The sequence below is a fragment of the Populus alba genome, chromosome 17 (genome assembly GCF_005239225.2).
Source record: "Populus alba chromosome 17, ASM523922v2, whole genome shotgun sequence".
In the NCBI taxonomy this organism is placed as follows: domain Eukaryota; kingdom Viridiplantae; phylum Streptophyta; class Magnoliopsida; order Malpighiales; family Salicaceae; genus Populus; species Populus alba.
Genome location: NC_133300.1, coordinates 19,318,322 through 19,346,063, shown reverse-complemented (window position 1 = coordinate 19,346,063; position 27,742 = coordinate 19,318,322). Strand labels below are relative to the sequence as shown.

Genomic DNA, 27,742 nt, shown 5'->3' with positions numbered 1-27,742 from the left:
TCGGTCAGTGTTTTCATGGATTCACCAACAGATTTACCGACGGAATACATCCGTCGTATTATAAATTACCTACGAATTGAAAGACGGAATGTTCTGTCGGTATTTCAATAATTCACCGACTAAGTTACAGACGGATATAAACCGTCGGTGACTTGTGATGTCACCGACGGAATAACAATTCGTCGGTATGTTTGAAGTGGGAAACTTTTTTTCTTTGGCGCGCACATTCTGTCGTAAATGGTTTTTTTTGTTTTTCCGACCGACATAGCGACGGAATGTGGAATCACCGACGAAAGGTTAAGCCGACGGACTACGTCCGTTGTGTAGTCCGTCGGTAATGTAGTCGGTAAAAATTTACCGACGTACTATCAATCACACACAGACGGAATATTTCCGTCGGCAAAAACTATGAATTCTTGTTGTGACAGACACGAACTGTGTCATTTTCTTTCTTTTCTTCTTCTTTTTTAATAAAGCCGAAGAAAAAAAATTTCAAGGTTGCTGAGACTTGAGAATGTACTGATGATTCTTCAAATTTTGGAGTAATTGAAGAAGGCAGCTTTTTTCTATGATTTATTTTTTTCCAGTTCCAAACCCACAACATGTGACTTCTTGATTATGTCATATTGGGCTGCCACACTTTGCATTTTCGAATTCTTTTTGTCATAGAAAAGTGAAACTAGGGGAGGGGGAGAGGTCTTCATTTTCTGTTCTTATTGAAGAAAATTAATCATGGAATATAATGTGAGATGACCATCTCATACTTGAGTTCTGATTTCCCACGAAACATTCTCTAAACGTTTTTCATGAAACGTTGTATTGGAATTTAGCAAAAAGTTCTCTTTGAATTTAATGTCATATATATAACCAAAATATTATTTGCTAAAAGTAAAGGGTTGATGAATATTATATATCAATTATAAAATAGTTATGAAATTGACAAGTTAATCTAATAACCCATTAATTAATAACTTGACTGATTCATATGTCAATTCAATGACTTGCTGACTTGGGATTTAACCTGTTTTAAATTAAATTAGGTAAAAATTAATTTAATTATAATATTTTTTCAAGTTAATTTTAAATATCGTTTGTGATTTTTTAAAATCTTAAAACAATAAATTTGTATTAATTTAGATTAGCCTGCCCACTCATATCTTAGATTTTATATGATTTAGTGGCTTTGTTTCTAACCTCGGAAAAAAAAAAAAGCAAATTGAACAATACTTCCATTTGTATGTTGAAAGAAAGCAATCAAAATCCTTGTGCCCTACAGGCTTTTCTTTTCGGAAATATATATATGGTGGCTTCCATGGTGTCCAAAATAATTCCTTACTTATATATAATTTAATTTGAAGACTACTTCTATATAATCCCATCCAGGAATTCTTTTTGTTGTTGGAGTCTACTTCTATCCCAACCATTGGAGATTAGAAGGTTGCGACTAATAACTCAATATGCATCATACTTTTTTTTTTTTTGTTGAGTGACTGATAAATAATATTTTTTAATTATTTATCCAAAAAACTCTAAATGATCTCTTCAAAATCTATGACATTTGAACCAAAAAAAAAAAAAAAAAGGAAAAAAATCAACTCAGCTCGAACAGAGCATGTTATTTGAGAACAGAGGCTTTCAAAACGGATGTCTAGATATCCGTTCAAGGTAAACTAGGTTTTTACAATATTAGGTTGACTGAAGTCAAAATATAAAAATGATATCTTTTAAAATTTCTATCCTTACATAAAGTTGGTCCTCAACTTTTTAATTCATAAATTTCTCTTAAAAAAGTATCCTCGTTTCGAAAAAATATAAAATAACATTGGAAGGGTCGCTTTGGGGCATGCTTAATTATTTGAAATAGTGTTATTAGATTCGGAATGTATAAATTGCTGATTTAAAATTTGATCAAATCAATAAAAAGAACTTTTTAATTTTTTTTAAAATAATATAATTTTAATTTTTTTTTAAAAAAATATTAGATTAACCCGAGTTAATTTATCTAATCCAAAACTCAAGTCTTGGATTGAATTAATCTTAAAATCAAGTTTTTTAAAACTATAATTAGAAATAATTGAGTAAATTGTTGATCCAGTAATCAAATAAAAAAAACCTTAAAACAATATCATAATTTTTATAAAAATCATAAATTTAAGTCAACCTACCATGATTCAAATCCAAGATCCACCATTTTATCGACGAAAGTTTACTGCTTGATGTTGTTTTTCTGGGACCTCCTTCACGCATGCTATTATTTAGTCACAAAAACTCAACATGTTTCATGGCTACTCCTTTCTAGCTCTGTGTGAACACGTGAAATACGAGGCATGCACGCGCCAATCCTGCCAAGCCAACACACAAAGTCAAAGACAATTAAATCTTTTGTTTTCCCCTCAAAGATTCCAGCCCTTCCCCTTGTAACCATGCATGCTTCATCTGTAAAATATGAAAACGGTGCTGACGACATTAAATTAAATTAAATTCTGATGGCGTTATTTACCAGCGAGAATAGGGCTGTCAAATCAATCCAAAATGAACGACAGAAACTATGGATGACATGATTTATTGTCTACTAGTTTGAAGGATCAGGAAAAGAAGCACTACCTCTTCTCCTTGTAAGCTCACAGGCAGCAAGTTTCACTTGAAACAAAAATGTTGACACAAGGAATACAAATACTGTTGCTGGGCACACCTGAAGAACACAAATATTGATACAAAGGAGAACACAGAGGAGGTATGGAGCGATTCAATCGTTCCCACAACTGGCAAAGCTGTAATGAAAGCCGTATCAACTTTTCCATATTTCTGTCACAAATACAGTGAGAAAAGGCTTCACTGGAGACCTCTACAAACCAAATGAAACATGAATGTGGAAAGGCATGCTTTTTTGCAGAGATGCAGTTCACAACAAATCTTAAACATAGTTAAGTAACTCCCTAAATACTCAGAACCGTTGCTGGAATTGTGTTTTCATTTAATAACTCGATGAAAAACTCCCGTGGATGCAAAATTAAGGCAATTATCCACCCTTCAATTCCCAGGACTACAAGATGAAAATCCTGTGAATTGCACTCGATCTATGATACGATGAGCAGGGCTTCTTTGCGTGCACAAGAATCAAAATTTACTACAAAGATAAGGAAAACTTCCAGCAGTGCCATAAGCAGCCAAAAGAGATTACTGCGCTAAACAAACTGAGACCAGCTTTAGATGTTGTCTGAAACATAGAACTCTGCCTGGGTGAAAATACTATGCGCAGCCTCGTCCCCCGGTAAGCTCACAACATAAGGATACTGGAAGCAGGAAAATTGAGACCTATAGCCATTCAATTCAGGTCCTCCAGCAAAGCTACTTTGGAAAATCATATCAAACCTGAAACAATCCTATCTCATGCTCCTCTGAATAAGTATTGCCAGAGAGAGACTACATTTAAGTTTGGATACGTGAAGCTACTAAATCAATCCCTGCCAGCAACAAATTGTAAGAAAACCAATAAAATCTTGGTAAATAATGCCAGAAGGTCCTACATTGACCATCATCAATAAAAGGTGATCAATCTCTACTCCTAGAGCTATCCAGTTAGACCCACTTGGCAAGGCTATACTGGAATTTGCATCCAGCCTTGTTCATAATCTTCACTAGACATGCTATTCATGTCAAACTTAATGAAGAACAAACCACAAAACTGTTTTTTTACATGTGGATGCCTAGGATGGATATCACAAACCCGGATAAGTGATGTATGTTCACAGATATTCGGAACCATACAGCTCGATCCCATTAAAAAATCTTCCAAATTAACAGCAGAAGAAATACTTCAATTTCCCCTCCCTCTGTTCCCAGGATGTCCAGATAAAAAATCCCAAGGAGGCATTCAACTCAGCCTGTTGCTTATACGCTAAAGCGGGGTATACTTTTGTGTTGGACAGGCATGTGAGAGAGTAAAAGCAATAAACTTTCAGCACTACTGTATGCACATTGGACACCATGAACTGAACAAGTACAAGGTTAAAAGCTGACGATAACCACATCCATGCATTCACATAGAACATAATAGCCGATTCAAGGTAACAAGCCACCCAGACAGTCACCTCAGGAACATTCAAATTTTGGGTTACAATTTAGAAACAAAAACAAAAGGCAACAACAGAAGGTAAAATTTATTTCTAGCTTTAAATTACACTCAAAATCTACCAGCAAAATAGCATTAAACCATAATACTCCAATTCCTTAATCCACTTTATACATATTACCTAATGGAAACTACATTAGAGACCTAGAGCTTTTCAATCATGCACTCAGCAAAGCTATGCTGATTATTTTTTCGCTTGAGCTCAGTGTAATTAACTAATTTATTAACAGCTAAGAAGAGCATTCAATCTAAAAAATATATTTCTTTTTGTAAATGGTAAGAACTAACAAGTGTATTCAACCTATCATATCATATTAATAAATTATCTAGTAAGTGGTTCAATGATAAAAGTTTAGGATCAAGGAGTTTGTTTTCTTGTGGTCTCAAGTTTGGGTTCTGTGATTACTAATATGATAGCCACTAAAGGCTTATATAATCGTTAATTTCAGAATCCGTAGAATTAGTTGAGATGTGCATGAACTGGTCCGGACATTCATGTTAAAAAAAATATATATAGTAGTTAATAAATCTATTAATATGATATAAAAAAATGTTCTAAAAAATAATACTAAAATCATATTTTTTTCTGGGCTGGGTTTTAAGTAAAGTCTGAGTCCAATATCACGCGTAATTCAAATCCACTGGAGAATTCTAGGAAAGTAAACGGAGGAAGCGAAACGGCAACAAAATCCCTCAATTTGCAAACTTGGAACGCACAACTGTCTTATTTATTAGCGGTAGAATATAAAAAGCTAAAAAGGGGAATTAGAAACATCCTTCTCCTTCTAAAGACCTAAAATACCCTTTCAATCGTAACTCGTCAAGATTCCAACTTGATTTGGTAAATCGATCTCTCTCCATTTTGAGCAAAACCCATGTATTTTTTCCCAATGAAAAACTCAAAAATTTTAATCAATTTTGATCTTTTTTTATCAGGGTTCTCTTTGCTGTATTTAAATTTTGCTTCAAGAAAGCAGTGGAAATTGAGAAATCAACCACTACTATAAGGTGCCTTTCTGTCTCCATTTATGTTTTTGTAAGAAAATTGTAGTTCTTTTGTTTGTGGGTTTTCTAGAATTGAAATTAGTATAGATGAATCAAATATAAGGTCTGGATTTTCCTCCTTTTTTTTTTTTTATTAAGTTTTAGTTATTTTTTTTTGTTGATGGTTATTTTGTTGATTGATTTTATATTTTTTTTCAATTATTTATTTCATGCGATGTGCCCTTTATTTAAGTAAAGTGCTTTGTTAATTGGATTGTAATATTATTTTGAGTTTGAAATCTGATGAGTTTTTTTTATGTTTGCTGATAAACCCTTATTTGTTTATGGCTTTGGTTGTGCAGGGTGGCACTTTTGATTTGTGGGATATTAACAGATTTTGTTTTGGCAAAGAGGAGTTGAAGATGGAGGATTGGGGTAAGAGATTTTATCGATTTCTAGTCTTGTTTAGCTCTTCAATCCGTTTGAATTTGATTGGTCTAGTGTGGTTTTGAGGTTTGAAAGATACTGTGATAACTTCTAGTTGCTGGATTCAAATTAGTGTGTGGGGGTTAGTTTGGGTTCGTCAGATTGAACTAGATGTTAGTGTATGTTTGTGCTTGTTAGAATATTCAACTGTGTATAGTGTTTCCAGTTGGGTGATCGCTAGGACTGCTGGTCCAGATTATGGCTGTATTTGCCCCATCTTGAAGTCAGAGCTTAGTTTTTTGTTTTGTAAGCACATGCCATTGCACAATTTGGGTTTTGTGAGGCCTTCAAGTGACTTAGGTGCATACTTCTTGAATATAGTTTGTTAATTATAAATTAAAATGACTTGATGTTTGTTAATTATAAACTGAGGGTAATGTTTCAGAAATATTTCCCCATGGTACATGAGAAAGAAAGAAAAAGCTGTTAAACTAATCAAGAATTAACTTGTGTAAATGCAAGAATTTACCTGATGTGTGGTGGCTTCATATACAAGGTTTTTAAATATAGTCCTTGCATATAAGATGACTTGATGTTTGTCCGTTATAGATTGAGGGCAGTTTTTTGGAAATATTTTTCTAAGCTACATGAGAAGAAAGACAAAGCTGTTAGACTAACTAAAGGTGATTGTGTAAATTTAAGAATTCACCTGATGTGCCGGGGCTTTACTGAAACTGCATTTGTTTCTAGAATCAAGTGGCACATTGAAACAATACCTGAAGGTTATGGAAAGAACCTAATATTTTGTTCTTTCTCCATGTAAATATTTTTTGTCTTAAATTGCGGGATGAAGTTCTCTCTATGTTCATGTTTTTTATTTTTCTGATTTAGTTGGCACATCTTTTTTTCAGAGGATGTGCAAGTTCCACCTCTCCTTTCACAAGAGCAGCCTAAAAATAAATGGGATGATGAAGATGTGGATGAAGATGATGTGAAAGAATCGTGGGAGGATGAAGTTGAACCAGCTCTGGTATGATTGATAATGTAATCTTGATCTTGCATTATTTTATACTTTATCTATCACTTCCAAATTTCAACCAAAGTCACCTAAAATGTTGGATGCTATTATAGGTCCGGGAACATACACAGCTAGTTATGGGAAATGGTATGATAGGGATAGGCTTCTTTGACATTTAATAATGGAATGTTGATCTGGCATGTTTAATTTGCCATAAATGTTCATCTGATTTTGTTTTCGCTGGCTGTGATTGGGGAAAAATTGTTATAAGAACTTATGAATGATGCGTCAAACTACAATAGTATAAAAGTTTTTTTTCCAAGTAAAGGTATGTAGGTAGCTTTCATTAGAAAAGAAATGCTCGGAATTTATGATTCGGAAGGAGCTTTTATGCAATCTGGAAAAACATGTTGGAGCTTTCTATTTTGTTCAAGCGGAGTGGGAGCTTGGGAAGGGATGGAAGAGAATATTTTTGTGGGCAGGGGTTCATTAAGAAAAGTGTACAGAAATGTGATGCTGACATATGGGATGCAGATGTATATTATACCTTAGCTTATTTTATGCACTTATAAACTTTTTTATTTGAGTCCCACTGTTACAGAAATATGAAGTGCTGCATTCCATGTTTATATATGGTGGTGCTTGATCTGTAATTATTGTATTTCTTTATGGAATTGGATCAGGCACCAGTAGTGAAACCTCCTCCCGAAAAGGCTCCTAAGAAATCCACAGCAAAGTCTACCGAAAAGAAGGGATTAATTGTTCAGGTGCTAAAGGAAGAGAAACTAGATCCACTAGCTGAGAAACTTCGCCAGCAAAGGTACTCAATATGCAGTTTTTTTTCTCTGCTAATAATTTGAAGTACGAACAATTCATAATAATTTTATACATCGCATCTAGCCTATGTGTCCTTGATTTTCTGTTTCATAATTGCTCCATGTGGCAATGACTTCTGAAATATAATCCAAGTACAATTTGATAATTTTTTTCCACCTGTACCAAATTGGATGCAACTGAAGGGAAAAAAAAGTTGCTAAACTGGAATAGATGGAAGATGAATTGAAGTTGAGGATTTGCTAGGAAACACATTATTCTGTTTTCCTTTTTCAAGCTTCTTTACTTCTTTTTGGGAAATTAAAATACCTGTTCTGGAAACAACCTAACAAGATTTTTATGACAAGGTTATTAATATTTCTTGTAGGAAATGAATTCTAATCTAATCATAGCTTTACTTATAAATGTTAATCAAAACATAAAGAAGCATCTGGATGTGGGAATAAAAGTTAAAAACTCCAGTGTCATGCTACTCCATGAATGATCTACCTAGCTCCTTCTAAGGGAAACCGTGTTAGATCTTCTGCTGCAATTTAGAGACTTCAAATTGTAGATGTTTATGATTTTGCAATGGGGAAACAATATAGTAAGCTTTTATGATGATAGAGTATATTTAATTGTTCATGTTTCTCTGAGCATTTTACAACTTTAATGTGAGGAATGTCAGGACTAAGCTATTGCTGCTCTTTCTTTTGTATAAGATTTTCACCTTCCTTGAGTTGCCTCTTTTAATTGTTCTATACTGAGGGTTGGCTGCCTATGTCTTTTTGCTGCTTTAAAAATATATGAAAAAAGAAAATTTTCTCAATGCTTAACCATTTAGATGATGATATTTTTTTTAATTATTATTATAGTATGATTTCTTAACAAAACCTGTTTCAACTCATAGTGTCCTTGAGGTTTTGTTCTGATCATGTTGGGTTTGGTTAAATGTTGTCTGGCAGCATGATTTTAATTATGTTGATTTGTAGTTCTATATGTTGAAACTTTTCAGGCAATTTAGTTACGAGTCTTGTGAAATTTTGCAGTAGGCATGTTTTGTTTTGACTTGTTTCAATTTATAAGTTTTTTGTTTGCCTTTTCCTTTAAGCAATGGTTTCTTAAAGATTTACTCAATTATATAGGCTGGTGGAAGAAGCTGATTTCAGATCCACTACAGAACTGTTTGCTAAGAAACGTGATGAGAAATCGCTTGATAGTTTCATACCAAAATCTGAAAGTGACTTCTTGGAATATGCAGAACTTATTTCACATAAGCTTCGCTCATTTGAGGTGTGTTGAATTAGCTTTAGTATGGTGATAATAAAAGGCTGGTGCAGTTTTTGACCTGGCAAAAAAAAATGCATTCTCTAATGCAGAAAAGTTACCATTATATCGGTTTACTTAAGGCAATAATGAGACTGTCCATGACTGCCATGAAAGCTGCAGATGCAAAAGAAGTTTCGGCTTCTGTGAGTGCAATTGCAAATGAAAAGATAAAAGCTGAGAAAGAAGCCAACGCTGGCAAAAAGAAGCAAGGTACATGATTCCACTTATTTTTCATAGTAAGCATCAGTAAGATTCTTGGACATTTTGAAACTTTATGTTTCTTATGAGTCATGGATTTTGAAACGCTAGTTAAATGGAATTCATTGGTTCAGAAAAAGGAAAATTTTCAGCACTCAGTGTTGTACATGCACCTTCTGCTAAGATTTCATTACTCTTTTCGAGGAAACCCATAAGCAACCACCAGATACTGAATTCTCACCGGTTGTACTGAAGATATTACAATTTAGAATGTTAATGAATATAACACCTTGCTTTTTATTCATTCCTTGCAGCTGGGAAGAAAAAACAGCTTCATGTTGATAAGCCCGACGATGATTTGGTGGTTAATCCCTATGATGCTCTTGATGATGTTGATTTTATGTAATCTGTTTTGGTAATAGGCATTACATTTTTGGGCTCATTGTGTTTCATCAGAATCACATTTACACCATGATTGATGATTGAGTGTATGTTGTATACAATGTTATTAGAAGAAAACTTTGCATTTTTGCCTTTGTTTTCAGCTGTTTAGTTAAAACCCTTGAAAGACAAGGATTGAATGTCTTTATATTCATTTGTATGGAGGTAAAAGTTGAAATAAATAAAGACACTGCATGGTACTCACATTCATAGTGGAATCCTTTTTACCTTCTTTCCTTAACTCTAGGTTATTGGAGATTTTAACAATTAAATAGAGATTTTCTATTGGAAGAACTGAAATCTGAAAGTAGGATGTGGTTTTTAACTTCTGCAACTCTAGGGATATCCCTTTTACCATCTTTCCTTAACTCTAGGGATATCCTCACATTCTCTATTTGGCAAAGTCTTGTGACATTCTTTCTATAACCATGGGTTCAAGGGACAAATAGCTACGAGATTTCTAGATAGATCATATTATGCCGTAAGTGTATTTTATAGGTCCTTGGAGGCTATAAAATCAAGAAAAAAGAAGCAAAATCTAACCATCTACGTTTCATGCTCTTATCAAAGTGCATTGATCTTGAAGAAATTTAAACCTTTACAAACCAACATATAGTTTACTTTAGATGAAGATAAAGCCCTGTCACAACTTGAGATGTGATCTGCATTTCATCAAAGTAAAATCTTTTTAACCCATTTCCGGGAAGTAAGCCTTACATTATTCAACACAAAATGCAGAATCATAAGGCAAGCAAACAAAGCAATAACATCAGTTGCTGCTTCAAATACAGAGGGAAACAAACTGAAAGATATCCATCCTGATGACAGAGATCTTTCTACGGTTCCTTGGACAGACTACTAAAAACAATATTTCATATTAGGGGTTGGTTGATGGTCTCTTGGCTTCCGAAGGATGGTGGTTTCTGCAATCATGGAAGTCACAACATATGGATCCATGTTTGAAGCATGCCTTCTGTCCTCAAAGCACCCCTTTCCTTCTTTCTTTGTGTTGGGGCAAACATGAAAGGCAGCCTGCGATTAGCAACACCCTGTCAATCGCACAAGATGTAACAAAATTAATGCAAGACATCTTTCTGTGTGTCGCAGCAAGGAAATTGTTTTATTTTCCTCTTACCCATTTGAAAGTACTAATATCAGCTGTTTCGTGTCATCCGGTGAGTCTCTGCTCTTTCCCTTCTCCATAAGCTGAAATACGTTCTTTATGCCTCAGACCAAGCTTTTCAATTGCTTTCTTGATGACTTCATAGCCTATTTCATTTCTGATTGACTTAGTATTGAAAATGTGAAGAATTTTCAAGTAGAAGACAAAAATAATAATCATGAGGGTGGAATAAAGAAGCAAACAAGTTAAGTTTCAATCAATGATGCAAAATTGTACCTGTCATTTGTGTGTGCCCCCGCTCCTTTCCAATCTCCTTGACAAAACAAAAATACAATTTCTTGAGAGTTCAAACAATAAAAGTACTGAAAACATGCGCACTTGCAGCATACATTAAGGTACAATGAAATAAAAACTGACCTGAATTGGCTTTGGATCAAATGAAGGTACAATGAAAACAGTAATCCTCTGGTAACATAAATATAGACCTTTCAGAAAACAATAGAAATTGGAGAACAAGATCAGAATGGTTCTAAGCTAGAATAATAAGATCAAAATGGTAGAAGAGATGCATGTATTCTAGGCCTGACATCACTTCTCCGTTGATACCACTAGTGTTGATGCCTGCATACAGGCATGCCTTGTAATGTGCGTCCATAATATAGCGGCCAAGGGAAACCGGATACGTGGAATTGCATGTATTCTAGGCAAATGAGGTCGCGGCAAAACAAAATTTAACAGTACCTGAGGTCTAAGTGGCGATACATTATCGGCAAAACAGATCTATCAGGCAGAACTAGCGCCCAATAAGCTCCAAAGTAAGGCTCATGAATGCTGGAAAGAATTTGATGGTGTTGCATTCTCCACTGCTGGGCAACCATCTTTGACCCCATGCAACAGTAAAAGGAATAATCTTTAGTTATGCAAAAGCAAAACAATAATGTGAGGATATGAAAGGCTAGAGTGGTGCCTAACAAGATCATTGAGGGGACCAATTGGGGATGGAGGATGGGTAAACAAAGTATGTGATTTATTTATAACTCGTAAGTTTTGTTTTTTTAATAAAAAAAAGTCTGAAGTGTAATTTTACCCTGATAATATTTAATGAGAAATAATTATCCCTTATATCTATATTAATATTTGGTGAAAATATGGTGGGTCTTGATGGACTTTTATATACCTAAAAAGATGGACATGTTAAAGGAGGATGGTAGTTACCTTGGACTTCGCTAACTGCCAAGTCCAAGTGTCTTAGGTCTAGTATATTTGCGAGACTCATGTTGTCCTGAACTTGATTGATTGTCAAGTCCAAGTACCTTGGGTCTGACATATTTTTTAGACTCATGTTGTCCTGAACTTGATTGATTGTCAAGTCCAAGTACCTTGGGTCTGACATATTTTTTAGACTCATGTTACCTTAAACTTTAAGGAATGCCAAGTCCAAGTGCATTGTACATGACTGACTGCCAAGTTCAAATGTTTTGGACTTAGTGGAAGGTCATGTCTAAGTGCCTTGGGTGTGACATGTTTGCCAGACCCACGTCACTTTAGAATTGATTGTCACGTTCAAGTGCCTTAAACTTGGTCAACTACTAAGTCCAGACGCCTTGGGTCTGGTATGTTAATTAGACTCACATTACCTTGGACTTGGTTGACTATCAAGTCCAAATAAATTGGATCTAACATGTTTGTCAGACTCACATTATCTTGAACTTGGCTGACTATCAAGTCCAATGAATTGAGTTTGACATGTTTATCAGACCCACGTTGCCTTGGACTTTACTGATTGTCAAGTCCAAGTGCTTTAAGTGTGGCATGTTTGGAAGCAGTTGTTCTCATAAATTGAGGTATAAGAAATACATAGAACTAATATATAGATGCTTATCATAAAACATGTACAATGAACTTACCCGCATGAGAATCTTATATAGAGAGATTACCTATGTTTATAAAAAAGCTCACATAACGGTTGAGTAAGTGATCCTTAAACTTGGGATTACAAAGTTATCTTATATAAAGAATGTTATGTTTTGATCTTGTTACATGTGATCTTAATTGAGGTAATGAAAAGGCAAACATTGGATATAACATGAACTATATAAAAGTACTCGAATGATTAAGAGATGATTCATCATAGTAGGTGAATTAAGAAAAATATTTTATCTGTACTCAAATAGTATTGATTGAAAAAGAAACATTTATTCAACTTAGGTTAGCTCGACTAACCCTCCACCTAGGATATAAAATCAATATAAACTCAAAAAAATAAAAGTTGAACATATAACAAAGCTCAAACCCCAATAACCCAATGTCAAATGATGAAATTGAAAAAAAAATTAGTAAAGGATAAAAAAAAAACCTAACTTAAATTGAGCTAATATTCAAAACTAATAATCTATATATCATGAGAGTATGATTACTGTGTAGAAAAAGTAAACACAAAAAAAAAAAAAAAACTAAAAAAGTAAAATTTCCAATCATAATTTTTTTTCAAACCAAAACAAATAATAATCAAAATAATAAGGATAAAATATGGTATAAAAACCAAATGAAAAATATAATTAGGGATTAAATTGAAAAATGAAATAGATTAAGAAAAAAAAATTAAAAAAATAGCAATAAAAAGAATGAGAATCATTATTTGATAAAGAAATTAAATGAAATAAAATGTTGAGGGTTAAAAATTTAAAAACAAAACCAAGAAAATAGAAATTAAAAGAATGAGGACTAAATTGAATACAAAAACTATATGAAACAAAATGTTTAGGTATGAATTTTTTTAAAAAAAAAAACTTCAAAAAGTATTACAAGCAAAACAAATAGTAATCAAAAGAGTGATAACTAAAATTATTAGAAATAGAAACTAGAGGACACAATTAATTTTTGAAAGAGCTGACATGAATTTCTAAGTTAAAAGAAAAAAAAAAAAGAGGAAAAGAAAAAAAAAAGCTCATCAAAGCCTAATCGCACCTTTACCGTTAACACGCATCTCGTGAATACAAAGAGGACAATGCGCCACTCTAAACATCATTGGAGATGGCTTATTTTGGTAATCGAATGTCAACAATTTTTTTTTTAGTATTTATTTTTTAAAATTACTAAACAGCCCCTAGGTCAACCTAAAAATAAAAAAAAATAAGAAAATAACAAACCTCCCCTTTGGAACCATATTTTTATTTTTATTTTATTTTAAAGACAATTCTGTCACTTCACTATTCTTAAAATTAAAATAAAAAGATACTTGAGTGGTAAAGAGAAGATTCATCATTCTAGGTGAATTAAAAAATATATTTTATCTGTTCTCAAATAGTATTGACTGAGGAATTCTTAATTAAGGTGGAATGAGATTTGAAAAAAGTTCCAAATTTTATTTAAATGATCAATGACTATTATATAGAGAATAAATATGATTTAACATGACAAACATACTTCATGTTTTAATGTTAAATCAAAATATTATTGATAAAATGATATTAATTGCACTGAGAAACTAGTAACTAGAAGGTTAAGTCAAACCACTAATAACTTTTTCAATATTTAGAAAATTATGACACGTTGATAGACGATATACCATGTTTTTAAATATAAATTAATCAATTTTTTGAATTGATAATAAATTAAATTATTTAATTTATTTAATTATAATTTATATTTGGATCAACATATTAGAAACTTAATACATCACACACATTAAAAATCTTTAGGTAGGAATTAAACTAGGATGATTTAATTAAATATGACTTTATTAAAATATATTTTAAAAATTAGCGATTATAATATAATTAATATAAGGATTATATTTCTAGACCTCAAAAAATCAAATAAGTACTTGATTAAGTTAATTTCTAAAATTTTCTTGAATTAATATATGGATATTATTAAAGGAGCAAATTGATATTTTATCAATTTATAAAATGTTTTAAATTTTTTTATAAATAATAAAATATACCTTTTATGTTTTAAATTTCTCTGCACACTGCAGACCTGACTAGCTAAGTTTCAGAGAAGCAACATGGCTATGATTTGAAGACAACATTCATCAACTTGACTTTGCTTGTTGGCTAGTATAAATGTATTTTCAATATATATTTTTTTAATTTTTTTTAATTTATTATATTCCTCTCGGTTATTATCCAAAAGGTTATTTTATTAATAAATTAATTGTTTGTTATAAAAAAATAGTTTCATTAAAGCTAGTTTAAGGTGAATTTTTTTATATATTTTTTATGTATATCTCACAAGTGATGTTTTGAACAATCATCGTTTTATATTTGAAACTTTTGTTAAGTTGATCTTCATTTCATAAAACATTTTAAAGCTATTCTTGAATCATTACTCAAGTTGTCTGTATGCTCTAGTTGGCTCCTGCTAAGTGGAAGCCTCCATTGTTTTGTAATAAATTGTATTGTTTGTAATCGAGCGAATATTTTTTAATAGCACGGGAACTTCAATATATGATACATCCACTTTTATTATAATAAAGTCAATATTGGTCTTTTAAGTATGTGTTTAATTGCAAAGTTGATGAAGTCATTTAAAGTAATAGAAAACTTATTCTATAAAAAATTCTAATTTTCTTATTCATACATTTTTTTTATATATAATTTTGTTTATGGGAAGTATTGTTTTTTAAGAAAAAAAACTTATAACAATCATAAAACCAGTTTTAACAAAAATAAAAGTAAAAATCATGAATCAATTATTTTTACACATTTATATGAAAAAATATAACAATAATGAATTTGATAAAGTTGTTTAAACAATTACAACAAATTAAAACTAAGAAAATATATTTTTTATACTCATTCAATGATATCAATCTCAGGAATGTGAGCTATCTTAGGCCAGTCCTCTCCTAAATCTTTCTCACACCTTTTCTTTAAATTTGGACAATGCCGAATGGATAGAGATTGGAGAGAAGTGAGATGTTGGATACTCTCTGGCAATGAATTCAGCTCTGGACATTCTTCAAGTTCCAAATCCTCCAGTGCCGTCAGATGCAGCACTCCCTCTGATAGAGATGTGAAGTTATCACAATTTATAACATATAACCTGCGAAGAGAAGATAAGCCACGCAACCCATTCATTGGCAGAGAATTTAATCTTCCACAATACATTATCCCTAAAACCTCCAAGGAATTGAGGTTACGAAGACCTTCCTCTGGCAAGCTTTCAAGTTCCTCGCATTCAAAAATCCTCAAGCTTTTAAGAGCAGAAAGGTTATCTAATACCTTATTTGACAAAGACTCCAGATCTCGCATCGCATAAATTTCTAAGCTTTCAAGGAGGGTATGATTTTGCAAAATCCCATCGGGAAGCTCCCTCGCATCGTCAATCCATCCTATATCAAGGGAGGTGATAGAAGTGAGATTCCGAACTGACATCAGTAATGAAACTTTCCCTCCCTGGATGCGTAATGATTTGACGGAGGGTATAATTGGTATTTCGTTCAACATAGGGCAACCGTCTATCCTCAAATCTCGAAGGCGAGGAAAGGTACACGCAGCCCAGTGCTCAAATCCCTTCATGTCCCTAAAAATCAGCGTCTCCAAAGATGGGAATGGACTTTGCCCATCTCCATACACATTGCTGTCAATACTCTTCACACCATCCATTCCACGCAATACAAGACTCTTAAGGAACTGCAATTTCCCCAATGGTGGAAGTTGTTCACATGTTGATAGCTCCATCTCTACCAGATTTGGTAGCGTCATGTTCAAGTTCATCATCCAATTAGGAAATCTTGAACCTCCATATCCACATATCTTCAACTTCTTCAGATTTGAATGAGGTTGAAGCCCTTCAAGGACCTCTTCGTTATTTACCTGAATAACATTCTTTCTTTCTTGTGGTGGCACAACTAACCAAGGGCTAAAAAGGTAATCTCCATTCCCCTGCCAAGATAAAGTCAGTGATAAAAGAGCTTTCTTCAACTTCAAATTGGCACTTTTGGCATCTTTTAAATTCTCAACATTCACAAGATCTGTGATACTCAATTCACCAGCAAGATTATGCAGCCCTTCCAGCTCACTTATGCGACAACCATTCTCCCCACCCACAATGAACAAGGTAAGTTTTCGCAGGAATATCAATCGTCTCATTCCAGCAGGCATAAATCGAAGTGAATAACAACCCGTTATGTCAAGATAGACAAGACTTTTCATGTGCTTCATACCTTTTGGTAATTGGATGAGTTCTCTGCAACGTCTCAGATCTAGTGTTTGGAGGTTTTGGAGAGAGGTTGTACTTTCAGGCAGTGTTTTGATCTCGGAGCCTGATACATCTAGATACCTTAGATGTTTCAAATCACAAATTGACTTCGGCATGGCCCGGATATTTCTTAAACTCAAGGCTCGATGTTTTCGACCAGGAATCTTTCCCCATCCATACTCATACTGTTCATTCCTCACAAGAAGTGAGCGAAGTGATAGGACCTTGAGAACTTCAGAAGACGAAGCTACTTCTTTGTTATAAAAAGCAACATGACGGGCAGTTTTAGGAATTTCCAGCTCCCCATCGCCTTCTGTCGTATAGCATTCTTGTGCTGCAATGGATTGTGCAAGAGCATGCATAAGATCATGCATTTTACATGTTATGTTGCCAAATCCATCATCCTCGACCTCTTGCAGAAATGACCTTCCCACTAGTTCATTGAATATCTCAATACCCATGACGTGCAAATCCATTTCTCTTCTGCAAGAAATAAAGCCATTTGCCATCCACAAAGCAATCAGCTCCTCCCTCCTCATCACCTCATCTTTTGGAAATATAGCGCAATACGCAAAGCATTGCTTCAAATGTGGTGATAGATTAGTGTAACTCAACCTCAAAGCAGGTAAGATCTCGCTTGCTTCTTCTCTTAGATCCCAAATCTCACTTTCTTTGACAGCTATCCACTGATCTTCACTTTCTTTTAGCCGCATTAGGTTCCCTAGTGCCTTTATAGCTAAAGGAACACCACCACACTTCTTCACTATTGATACTCCAATGGCTTCCAGGTGTGCCCGCTCCTCTTTCCTTCTCATCCCGAATGCAAGCTGTTGAAACAACTGCCAAGAATCTTCTTCAGACAATTTCTCCATGTGCTTGACAGGAGTTGTTGCCATTCTATGAGCAACCTCCTCAATACGCGTAGTTACTATGACAGCACTACCTTTAGCTCCACACCTTAATACCGCCTTCAATTTATTCCACCTATCAGTACCATAATCATCCCACACATCATCCAATACAAGCAAAAACTTCTTTCCATTTAACTTCTCTTGGAGGCGTTGTTGCAAGGGATCCAATTCTTGAAGACCACAAGGGGCACCATCAATGGACTCTATGATGGCTCTTGTTAATCTTCTTACATCGAAATCAGTGGATACACACACCCAGATCTTCAAACCGAATTGTTGCACAACCCTTTCTTCATTGTAGGCCATTTGAGCAAGTGTTGTTTTCCCGAGCCCCCCCATTCCCCATATAGCATAAATAGGGAGATGGTCTGCATTAGTGAGCAGGATTTTGTTGATTAGTTCCTCTTTCTCCTTGCCTCTTCCGCAAATTTCTAATTCATTCATGAATGAGCTTGTAAGCCGCCAATCGTAGGTATCTGCTGCTACGTCCCCAACTAGTGATGTTAAACCGAAATTTTTCTTCTCATTGGCAATGGCATCCAGTTTCTCTCTCACGTTTTTCAACTTATGCGCCATTTTCAATCGAAAAACAAGTGGATTATGATCAAGAGAAAAGAAGGATCGTAGTCGATTTTTTAGATCTTTTTGCAGCCGATGCCTTTGAGCTTCAATTGCAAAGTCATCCAGCACATCATCAACATCATAAGCTGCATCCTTGAGGCTTCTTAGCCAAATTTTTATAGCCTCGTTGTTCCATTGCTTCTTCTCTGCATCCTGGAGCACAGCTTGAACCATTGTGAAGGTGCGCTTGAGATTCTCAAGCTCGGTGTCTAGGCCCCAAGCAAGCCCAACCTCTTTGAGAGCCTGCAAGCTCAAGTTCTCCAGGATTGGACTCACAAGAGCAGAAACAACTGCATCAGCCATGGCCTGTTTTGCTTTGGAAAATCTGGGTCTTGGAAACAAATGATATCGCAAGATTGGTTATGGAGATGAGAATGGAAATTCTAACGGAAACACAAGGTTGTTAATGGAAAAGAGAAGTGAAGAAGGGCTTCAAATATGATCAGGAAATTTTAAAGGAAACACGAGATTGGTTATGGAAAAGAGAATTGCAGAAGGACTTTAAAAGTGAGCAGGGAATTTTAATGGAAACACAAGATTGGTTATGGAAAATAGAAATACAGAAGGACCAAACAATTTATAACTCTTTAGAATAAAGAAATTAATCTAACTTGGACTTGAACTGAAGAACATTAAAAAGAAGAAAAGAACATAATATGAGTTTGAACAGAGAAGGCAAGAATTTGTTCCTTGCCCATTCTCTTTAAAATTCTAGCTGTCCAGCATTTGGAGTCTCACAAGGCAAGAGATTCTTATCTTGTGATCTTTTCCTTTAAACAATGACTTCTCAAAGCAAAAGGCAGTACTCCGGAATTTCACCCTGTAAGAAAACAAAAGGAAGAAAGAATCAAATGAGGATAATTCAGAGCCTTATAATATTGTTTCTGGCATTTTACCTTTTCACGAATAGCAAATCGTAAAATAGTTGGAACATAAGGCAATTTCAAAGCATTGTTTCCCTCCGTTATCATGGATCAAACTAACAATTTCTTCATTTTTGTTTGGGATTTAACTACGATTCAATCATACTATTGTCGTTAACATGCAGCTACTGTCTCCTTCCACATGAGAGTTTGGTAAATACACATCTTAACTCATCACTTTAGCCTTCTTCCGAGGTGACTTTTACCTCCGTCAGAATAGCTTTATCTCTACTTCCATCCACAGACAAGAATCTTGACCCATTCTCTTTATTACAGGCTTTCCCTATTAAATAAAATAAATAATATCTTGAGGTAATATTTAACCGTTTAAATTTTTAAATTTAAATAGGTTTTTAATATGTTTAATTACCAAACAAATTCAAATTTTACAATTCTTATTTTTTATTTTAATTAAAATTAATTAATAGTGTAAGTTAATAACCCGTGCAAAAATTACAAGCTCAAAAAAATTCTAAAAAGTAATATAAATCTTAAAATTTTACCAAATAATTTTAAATTTAATTTTAGGTCGACGTGTTTCTTTTATACTAATACGCATATTCTACCAGAAACAAGTCACCGTCTTTCATCATGAGAAATATCAAAATATATTTCCATGGAAGTACAGTCAGTTTCCTTTTGCAAGACATTGCATAAGATGATAAAATGGATTTAGTTTCAAACTGTCAATAAAATGGGTACTTTTACGAGGACTTCTTATGAAAATTATAAAAAATATTATTTTAATTTATTTTTAAATAAAAAATATTTTAAAATATAATCACTTCCACAATTTAAAATAACTCTGATTTAGAGTGTCGCCGGCGAGAAAGTTAGTTATACAATGTTCACTTATAGTTGAGTTAGGCCAAGAAGTTCAAAGTAAAGTGTGAGGTTGGGTAAGGAAAGCGAGGCCCACCTGGCACATCAATTGACTAGGAATTTCGTTTTGTTTTTTTTAGAGCAAACTTAACACAAGCCCCTCAGCCATGATTTATTTTAGGCCAACCCTAGCCCAATGTTTCTCAAAGCCCTAAACTGCCTAGTGCTTGGATCCCAAAGTCTCCAGTCTTGGGCTCAAGGAGTTCTAGGTCGTGCAGATCTAGTTCTTTCCAATCTTCAATGAAGGGGTCCTGTATGCTAGTGGATTGCACAGATTCAATGCTTGTGATCTCCCAAACCAGAAGTGGTTTTGACAAACCGTTTTTTCTGTGGTTATAGATACAAGAGATGCCATGGAATTGAGCTTTTTGACAGGTGAGCTTCATGCATAGCATTTCCATGAACATATATAAAGAATATTTCCGGTGGAGACTTGAGATAGCTTCTTTCTAGTTAACATGATAAGAGAAAGGCGCATGTATTTCCCCTTCCTTTGCTTTGCAGGGGCTAAATTACAAATGGCACATATAATGAAAAGGATAGTGCACTTAACTCATAATTATCTTTAAATTACTGATATCCAAATTAGACTAAGGTTAGTCTCTTAAAATTGAAACGGTTCAGAATTGGAGAATTTCTTTCTTATATGCATATGATCAAACCCTAATCTGGACATCATAAGGCCCATTTCTAATTAAATAAGTAATCTGCAGAAGCAAGAACTATATGTGATTGATTAGTTTTTGTCTTCTTGAGATGGCATTATTGCCTTGCCTGTTTCAGATTGAAGTCAGACATCAATGCCAGTAAAGTAAAAAGGACTTTCTCCAAAATCAAAATGATTGCCAGTTTCATTAGCAAATTTCAGCTCCAGAAGCAATCGTGCACAAAGAAATAATGCCTGCCTGAATGGTTAGCTATACATTGCCTAACATTGTGCATTGACAACGATAGTTTCAGGCTTCATTCCATGTCACTAAGATTACAACCAGAACTAGAATCAAGCATAGGCTCAAGAACATATTACACATATAAGATCAACATAATGAAATGAATTAATTAGCGGTAAGCACTCCTACTTCCCTTTTTTTTTTTTCTCATTTCTTCTCCTCCTGGTTTCTTGTTTCTTGTTTTTTCCACCACAAAACATACACATTTTCTTCAAGCAAAAAAGACTTAAAATGACACTGAAGAACTAACTGACCCTTTTTTTTTCCTTCCAAGCCAACCACATTTTTATATATTTATATCTATGCCTCCCCTCTCATTCATGAAGACTATGAAACAATACTCATGGAACTAAATAAAAGGGAAAAAAAAATCAACAAGACAAACATGGTATATAGAAAAAAAGTTTATGCATGATCAGCAATGTTCTTTCCCTTGCCAGTCTGGTCTACCTAATGTGAACTCCAAGCTGGGGTTCTTGCAATCCATATTAGAAGATCCCAAGCAGCTTTTCAGCTGAGTCGAATTACATTCCTGCAGTATTAATTAAGACATTTTCATGTTACCTCCTAAAAGTGAATAAAATTCTTATCCCTTTCTGCTAGATTTCTGGAAAATCTTGATCTACTCAAATTTTAAAAAAAATTAGACTTTGGATGGTACCTCCATTTGTTGTCCAAATCTTTGTTGTGACTGGAATGTTCCTTGTCTGTGCCCATCCATGTCGTTGGAGTTTGTCAGGGGCCATGCCTCTCTACCACTGAAATAGTAACATAAGTTTTAATTAGCTTGAATTTATATTGACATGGTGCAGCAATATCAATATTTGCAAACCAAAGCATATAATTATTTAGAGTAGTAAAGTTGATAGACCATCTTTCATAGTTGAATGCCACAGATTCAGCTGAAGCTTAATCAATTAATTGGAATGGTGACATTGTCTCTTATTTCAAAAAGCTAATTAAGAACAGCTCAACTTTCATTTTCACTAACCTACAAGGGTCAATTTCTGTCATTTTCCCTAATAAAAAAGTCCAATATAAGTCACATTTGATACGTGCACAAAGGCTATAGAGGAAGGGATCATGAGATAAATATATGCATGGAGACAGAGGCCAAGCCCTTGTACCTATACAAGGCATGTCATTTCAATGAATGCTATTAAGTGCCTAAGAACAGCCTGAAAAGGATGTTACAGGCAGCAGGGAGAGAGATGTGTGTGATGGAAATGTTCTTAAGTGCTATGACATTTGAGGAAATATCAACACAGAAAGTGTTAGTTGCTTCCATTCTAATTAAGTACTGGCCCTAAAAGTCATACAATATTCTATTTTAGATAGGGCAGTATCTAAGATCAAAGCTTTTGCTTGCTTGTGAAAATCTAGCTACCAGTACCTTTACATTTACACTTGGTGTAATAAAACTCCATTATAGGGAGAGTTTTAGTCACTAGTCCTGTTACTCTATTTCTGTCTATCTTTAATGGCAGCTGGAAATCATTTATTTATGCAGTGATTTCACCCAAAACCTAAAGCTCCAGCGGGGAGTCATGTCAAAGTGAAGGTCCCAGCTGGTTTACATCTCTATTTAAAGAAACTTTTCTAGCCGAAGAACACCCTTGCTGATAAAACCCAAGAAAGAAAGCAAAAAACTGAATTAATCTACATGCTAGTTAGTGGAAGCAGGTACTAATTATAATTAAATACTAATTGATGAAACAATGAACAACATTGGCATTTTTAATTTGAACTTTGAGAAAAGGACGGCAGAAAATAAGTCAAGATGGGAACCGATCTTTTTGTTGTTATATGCAATGTGTCCTCGTGATGGGAATAAGAACCAGCTGAGTTTAACAGTAACATGATAATATATTGTTATTCTAAAAAGAAAAAGAAAAAGTGTACGTAGCTGTGGGAATTGCTTTCTTTCTTATCCTAATTAGCGTTTGATTGCATTTTGGGAACTTTTCTATATATATAATGGCGTAACACATTAAAGCTACAAATCTCATGTCAGCAAGAAAATCTTCCGAAACATAAAAGATCGCAAAAGAAAAGAAAGAAAAAGAAGAACATTATATAATACACTATAATATAGAAAGCAAAAGCTGCCTGCCTGCCTGCATGCAAGAGAAGAACTCCTTTTATTCCTCAAAAAACTGGCGTGAACGTGAGTGGGTTTTGGATTTCTAAGTTGATCAAGTACAACGCAAAAAGAAAATAAAAGAAGAAGAAGAAGAAGAAAAGCATTCTATTTCATTAGTCTATTATACTCTCCTTTAAAAAAAGTGTAGGGCATGCAAAGCATGTGTGTGTGTGTGTGTAACGCTTTCTGATGTCTAGCAAATTGTGTAGCAAACATTAAATGGAGTCGCACAAAAGAGAGAAAGAGGTACCTTGAAGAATTACTCCAGAGAGTGGTAGCAGCAGAAGTAGTAGTTGAAGGGTAGTCCATGTCTTGCAGAGCTGTTGGTCCATCTGCTTGAACTACTCTTTGCAGTCCACCTTGCTCATTTGCAGTCCTAAAACCGCCAATTGGAGCCATGTCTTCTTCTCCAGATCCATCTGATATGGCCCTTCAACAAATCAATATACATACCCACCAAAACACTCAAGTAAAATGCACAAACATGCACATACACATTTTTATACACACGCAGAAAAAAAGACACAATGTTCTTGAATTTACATATACATGTGTTGGATGTGTGTGTGTACATGCATGCATGCATTGTGTGTGTATATATGCATGGTACTTGTGCTTAAGGGATAGCAAGATCTTTGATTAATAGGGTTTAGTGGTTAACATGATTTAGTAATTAATCAATCGGGTTACAAAGCTATCCAAATTGGGGCAGTGAAAAGCTAAAAATAACACCTAATAACAGAGAAGGACTAAAGCCTCAAACAAAGAAAAAGTTGAAAAATTGAAGACTAAGCAATACGAATTACCTGAAGAGGCTGCAGGCTTGTCAGTGGTCTTAACAGTTCTATACATCTGCAAAGTCCAACGGGAATCCATAGGTAGTAATTAAAACGAAGACCATTCAAAGAATTAAAGAGATAAACAAAATATAAGAGCAAAAAAGAAAATGAAAAAATTTAGAAATGAAAAACACTTTTCAAAATTCATATATATATATATATATATAGATGATGAATCTCTAGCTACTTTTCTCTCTCTCTATGTGGGCTTCTGTGCTTGTCTTGGATTGATTCATTAATCACGAGGTTGATGTTTGATTAGGTTGTATAGTAATGAGAGAGTGTATTATTGAGAAATGATGACTACTTTTGTCTGTTATCATTCTCTCTCTCTCTCTGTTTTCTTTTTTCTTTGAAAGCAGAAACTTGTCTGCCTGAGACCTTTCAGAAGTTTCTCAGACTCATTTCCTTTTTCTAGTATTCTTTACTTCGCCCATTCACTGCCCTCTTTGGCTACTGTGCCTGTGGGATACACCTTCCGCACCTCTATCCTCACATTCAAGACTCTAGGAGGGAGAGAGGGAAAAGGAGAGTGAGAGAAGAAGAGAGATTGTTGATTCATTTGCTTGTTTTGTGGTTTAATCACCTGTAAATGGCTCTTGACATGAGCTAATGTGAGATCTTTGACATCCATGAGTTCAAGAACTGACTTGGGAGTAGCTCCTATTAACAACAAGCCAATCAGTGAAACAAAAAAAAAAAAAAGTGCTAAAAGTCAAAACAAAACATGCCAAAACATTAAGAAATGTCTAAAATTCAAAGGATTTGTCCAAAACTCAAAAACCAATCGTTCACACACAAATTATTGTAGGAAAAAAATAAGGAAAAAGAAAAAGAGGAGCACAGGAAAATTTTGATTTCTTTACTTTCATGGCCTCCAAGAAGCTCAACAGCGTGAACAAATCTAGCATGAAGAGTGCTGGTCCATCTCATTCTTGGTGCCCTCATGCTCCTCTTTGTTGGAAGTTTTGGCAAGAATCTTGATCTAATCAACCCATGGGGTGAACCCTCTGTAGATCCAACTCCATATTGATTATGGTGGTGGTGCAATTGGTGGGATTTGAAAGCATCCATTGATAGCCCATTAAATCTTGTTGTTGGTGCTAATCTGTTGTAAGGACCTGGCAAAGCTTGATTAGGCCCTGATGAGTTTAACATGGACATGGGATCTAAACCTCCTCCTCCAATGCTATAAGGTGAAGAGGTGGAAGAAGAAGAGTGAGGATTAACAGAAGGAGAGCACAAAGAGGAAGAAGGGTAAGGCATTTGGTAGAAGCACATCTTGGGATCTTTATTCTCTCTTGATGAATGTTCTAAAGGCATAAAAGGAAATGAACGGTTGTGATAAACTGGAATCCCTTTAATTGGCCTCAAACCATCTGATACTTCAAGTAAAGAAACCCCATGATTGATATGATTCAAGTGATGAGTAGTACCATTAGAGCGGTGAAGATGTTGATGGTGGTGACTTTGTTGACGATAAGGGTTATTGTGAGGTAGCTCTTCAACTCTAGCACTTGATAGATTTCTTCTGCTTCTTATACTTTCTTCATTAAGTCCAGTAGTTGGATGTGCTAGAGAGAGCTCGATACAAGCTTGAGAATCACTTCTCATGGAGCTAGCAGTGTTGGACTTACGGATGGCTTCTTGTCTGCCCAAAAGATTGAAGCTTGCATCAATTTTATCCCTAATGTTGCTGTTGTTGTTACATATGGAAGACGGAGAGGAAATATTGGGAGGACTAATGTGTAAAGAAAGATCAGGAACTGGGTTTGAAGAGGGTTCAATGAAAACTCCTTCCAAGGGCATTTTCTTTACAACTTAATGACCTTTTCTCTGGCTAAACTAAGCTCATAAAAAAGTGCAAGTATAAGGAAGCAGCCAGGTGGGTCTTTAAACCCTTTTTTCCCTCTTCCTTCTCCTTGAAAATATATGTGAGAGCTAGCTAAAGAGAGATAGATATGGCTAACTAGCTACCTTTCACAAAAGAATAGATATAAAAAGCTTGGAAAGAACACACCATTGATTCATACTTTAAAGGCTTAAAGGGAGAAAGAGTTGGAACTGAAGCAAAGAGAAGACTCTTTAAATCTTCATCAACAAACCAACATGCTCAAGAAAGAGAGAGAGGGTGTGTGTGAAAGGTAGATAAAAGAGAGAGACAGAGAGAGGGATGTGTGTTGTTACGCAAGGAAGAAGATGAAAGAAAATAAAAATAATTAACAACTTCTATATATTAAATTTATAAAAAAAGAAATTGAAATCTTGAAAGTGCAATGAAAGGAAAAGAAGGATAGCCAGAGAGAGAGAGAGGATTTGGGTTTTGGTTTGCACACCTCGAGAGTATATCTTGGAAAATGACACTAGAGAGAAGAAGAAGAAGACGAGGTCTTTCTCTATCTAGTCAAAACTCAATCACTAAAAAAGAAAAAAAATAGATAACCCTAAAATAAAATAAAATAACTTTTCCTCACTATGTTTTTCCTTCCCCGTCGAGAACGGGATACCAAATGCTAGAAAGAGAAAGACTATTCCTTGTAGGATTCCTTCTCCCCCACACTCTTCGCCTCTCCCCCTCCCTCCCTCTCTCTCCATGCATCATATATATTAATTTCCAGAACTTTTCTTTTTGGCTTGAATTTAAAGATATATATTTTAGGGTATTATTTCTATGCTTAATTAAATAGGCTTGGTTGGCAATTGTGCAACATGTTTATTATCTTGAAGAATCTTTTTAGCAAGAATTAAATAATATTAATAATAATATGTACATTATATACTCAAGAAGATTTTTTTATTTATTTTTTTGAAATTCAAGTGTTGAGATCATTATTAGACCATATAATACATGTATTTTTTTTTTTTTTGTATCATATGCGTAGACCCATTGACCTTTTTATATATGCAGTAAGAGACCCACATAAAGGGTTGTTTGTTTGCTTTCATGTGGATACATCGTAAACCCTAACTCTACATTACCTTCTAATTCCCTTTCATTCTCCCAAATATTCCCCTTCTAATAATAATCCTTCACCAACCTTGTCTCCAGGCATCGTTCGTGGGTTCTTATTATTTTTTTTTGGAAGAAGTGGGTTCTTATTATTATGTCATCCACATGAACTATATACGTACAATTATATATAATATAAACTCCTCTAGCTAGCTAGCCCATTGACTATATAGATATATTTGCTAATGTCTCACAAAACCCTAGGCTAAATCAAGGCTTAATTTATAATTATGGGATTGTTAACTCTCTTAATATTAATTATCATGGGAAGCACTAGCTTGTAACCCTATTTGTTTATTTTCTTTCTTTAAATGCTCAAGTGATTGCTGGAGAAAAAAAAAAATTGGTCTGGGGAGGCAGCCCCTTCTTAATTAGGTGTGAAGTGGTAGTTCTACTGCTTGCCACTTTCTCCAATATTACCGAGGACAAAAACACTAATTCATAGATGTTGTTTGGATGCTAGCTGAATTGAATGCGTATTTGGGTAAATTGTAAATGCTGTTTGATTTTTTTAACTTCTAGGAAACACATATATTTTGTATTGTGATGATATAGGAATTTCCACCTCTGTGTGCATATATAGTAAGTTTCTATTTATTACAGACAGGATCAAAGACACTAATGAAGCTGAGTAAACTTTAAGATTATCTTCACCTATAGTAAACTTGTTTGGTTAATTGAATTCGACTATTTAAATTAATGTGGTTATCTGGGATGAACAAACCATTCATCAGTTCATGACGATTCCATGATCTCTTCATTATGGGTACTGCTCGTTTCTCTTCATTCATG

At 34.4% G+C, this 27,742-nt stretch overlaps 3 protein-coding genes and 1 pseudogene across 4 annotated transcripts; 1 reads left to right on the top strand and 3 right to left on the bottom strand.

The window, feature by feature from the left end:
* Positions 1 to 4,828: 4,828 nt before the first annotated feature.
* LOC118052542 (uncharacterized) lies at positions 4,829 to 9,444 on the top strand. Of its 2 annotated transcripts, XM_035063542.2 has the most exons (8): positions 4,829 to 4,973; positions 5,069 to 5,140; positions 5,479 to 5,551; positions 6,454 to 6,572; positions 7,244 to 7,380; positions 8,519 to 8,666; positions 8,753 to 8,912; positions 9,215 to 9,444. In XM_035063542.2, the coding sequence occupies exons 3-8, from the start codon at positions 5,539 to 5,541 to the stop codon at positions 9,304 to 9,306; spliced, it is 669 nt and encodes a 222-aa protein (XP_034919433.1). In that variant the 5' UTR covers positions 4,829 to 4,973; positions 5,069 to 5,140; positions 5,479 to 5,538; the 3' UTR covers positions 9,307 to 9,444. The 2 variants fall into 2 exon arrangements, with proteins under 2 accessions (XP_034919433.1, XP_073261825.1); XM_073405724.1 differs by lacking the exons at positions 4,829 to 4,973; positions 5,069 to 5,140; positions 5,479 to 5,551 and having other exon boundaries at positions 6,453 to 6,586.
* Positions 9,445 to 10,060: 616 nt separating this feature from the next.
* On the bottom strand, positions 10,061 to 11,342 carry LOC140954800 (glutamine synthetase-like; annotated as a pseudogene).
* A 3,921-nt stretch (positions 11,343 to 15,263) lies between these two features.
* On the bottom strand, positions 15,264 to 18,914 carry LOC118052529 (putative disease resistance protein RGA4). Its single transcript, XM_035063525.2, has one exon. The coding sequence runs from the start codon at positions 18,504 to 18,506 to the stop codon at positions 15,264 to 15,266; it is 3,243 nt and encodes a 1,080-aa protein (XP_034919416.1). The 5' UTR covers positions 18,507 to 18,914.
* A 1,924-nt stretch (positions 18,915 to 20,838) lies between these two features.
* On the bottom strand, positions 20,839 to 26,491 carry LOC118052528 (transcription repressor KAN1). Its single transcript, XM_035063523.2, has 6 exons — positions 24,807 to 26,491; positions 24,527 to 24,603; positions 23,908 to 23,953; positions 23,352 to 23,520; positions 21,620 to 21,716; positions 20,839 to 21,490 (listed from the first exon to the last, which is right to left on the bottom strand). The coding sequence occupies exons 1-6, from the start codon at positions 25,747 to 25,749 to the stop codon at positions 21,374 to 21,376; spliced, it is 1,449 nt and encodes a 482-aa protein (XP_034919414.1). The 5' UTR covers positions 25,750 to 26,491; the 3' UTR covers positions 20,839 to 21,373.
* Between the last annotated feature and the right edge of the window lie 1,251 nt (positions 26,492 to 27,742).

Coding starts and splice junctions, on each gene's coding strand:
- LOC118052542 (XM_035063542.2), top strand. Junction 6,573..7,243: donor ATGAAGTTGAACCAGCTCTG/GTATGATTGATA, acceptor GAATTGGATCAG/GCACCAGTAGTGAAACCTCC. Junction 8,667..8,752: donor ATAAGCTTCGCTCATTTGAG/GTGTGTTGAATT, acceptor TCTCTAATGCAG/AAAAGTTACCATTATATCGG.
- LOC118052529 (XM_035063525.2), bottom strand. CDS start 18,506: ATGGCTGATGCAGTTGTTTCTGCTCTTGTGAGTCCAATCCTGGAGAAC.
- LOC118052528 (XM_035063523.2), bottom strand. CDS start 25,749: ATGCCCTTGGAAGGAGTTTTCATTGAACCCTCTTCAAACCCAGTTCCT. Junction 24,604..24,806: donor GCTTCTTGGAGGCCATGAAA/GTAAAGAAATCA, acceptor TGTTGTTAATAG/GAGCTACTCCCAAGTCAGTT. Junction 21,717..23,351: donor CTCTGGAGTAATTCTTCAAG/GTACCTCTTTCT, acceptor TTACTATTTCAG/TGGTAGAGAGGCATGGCCCC.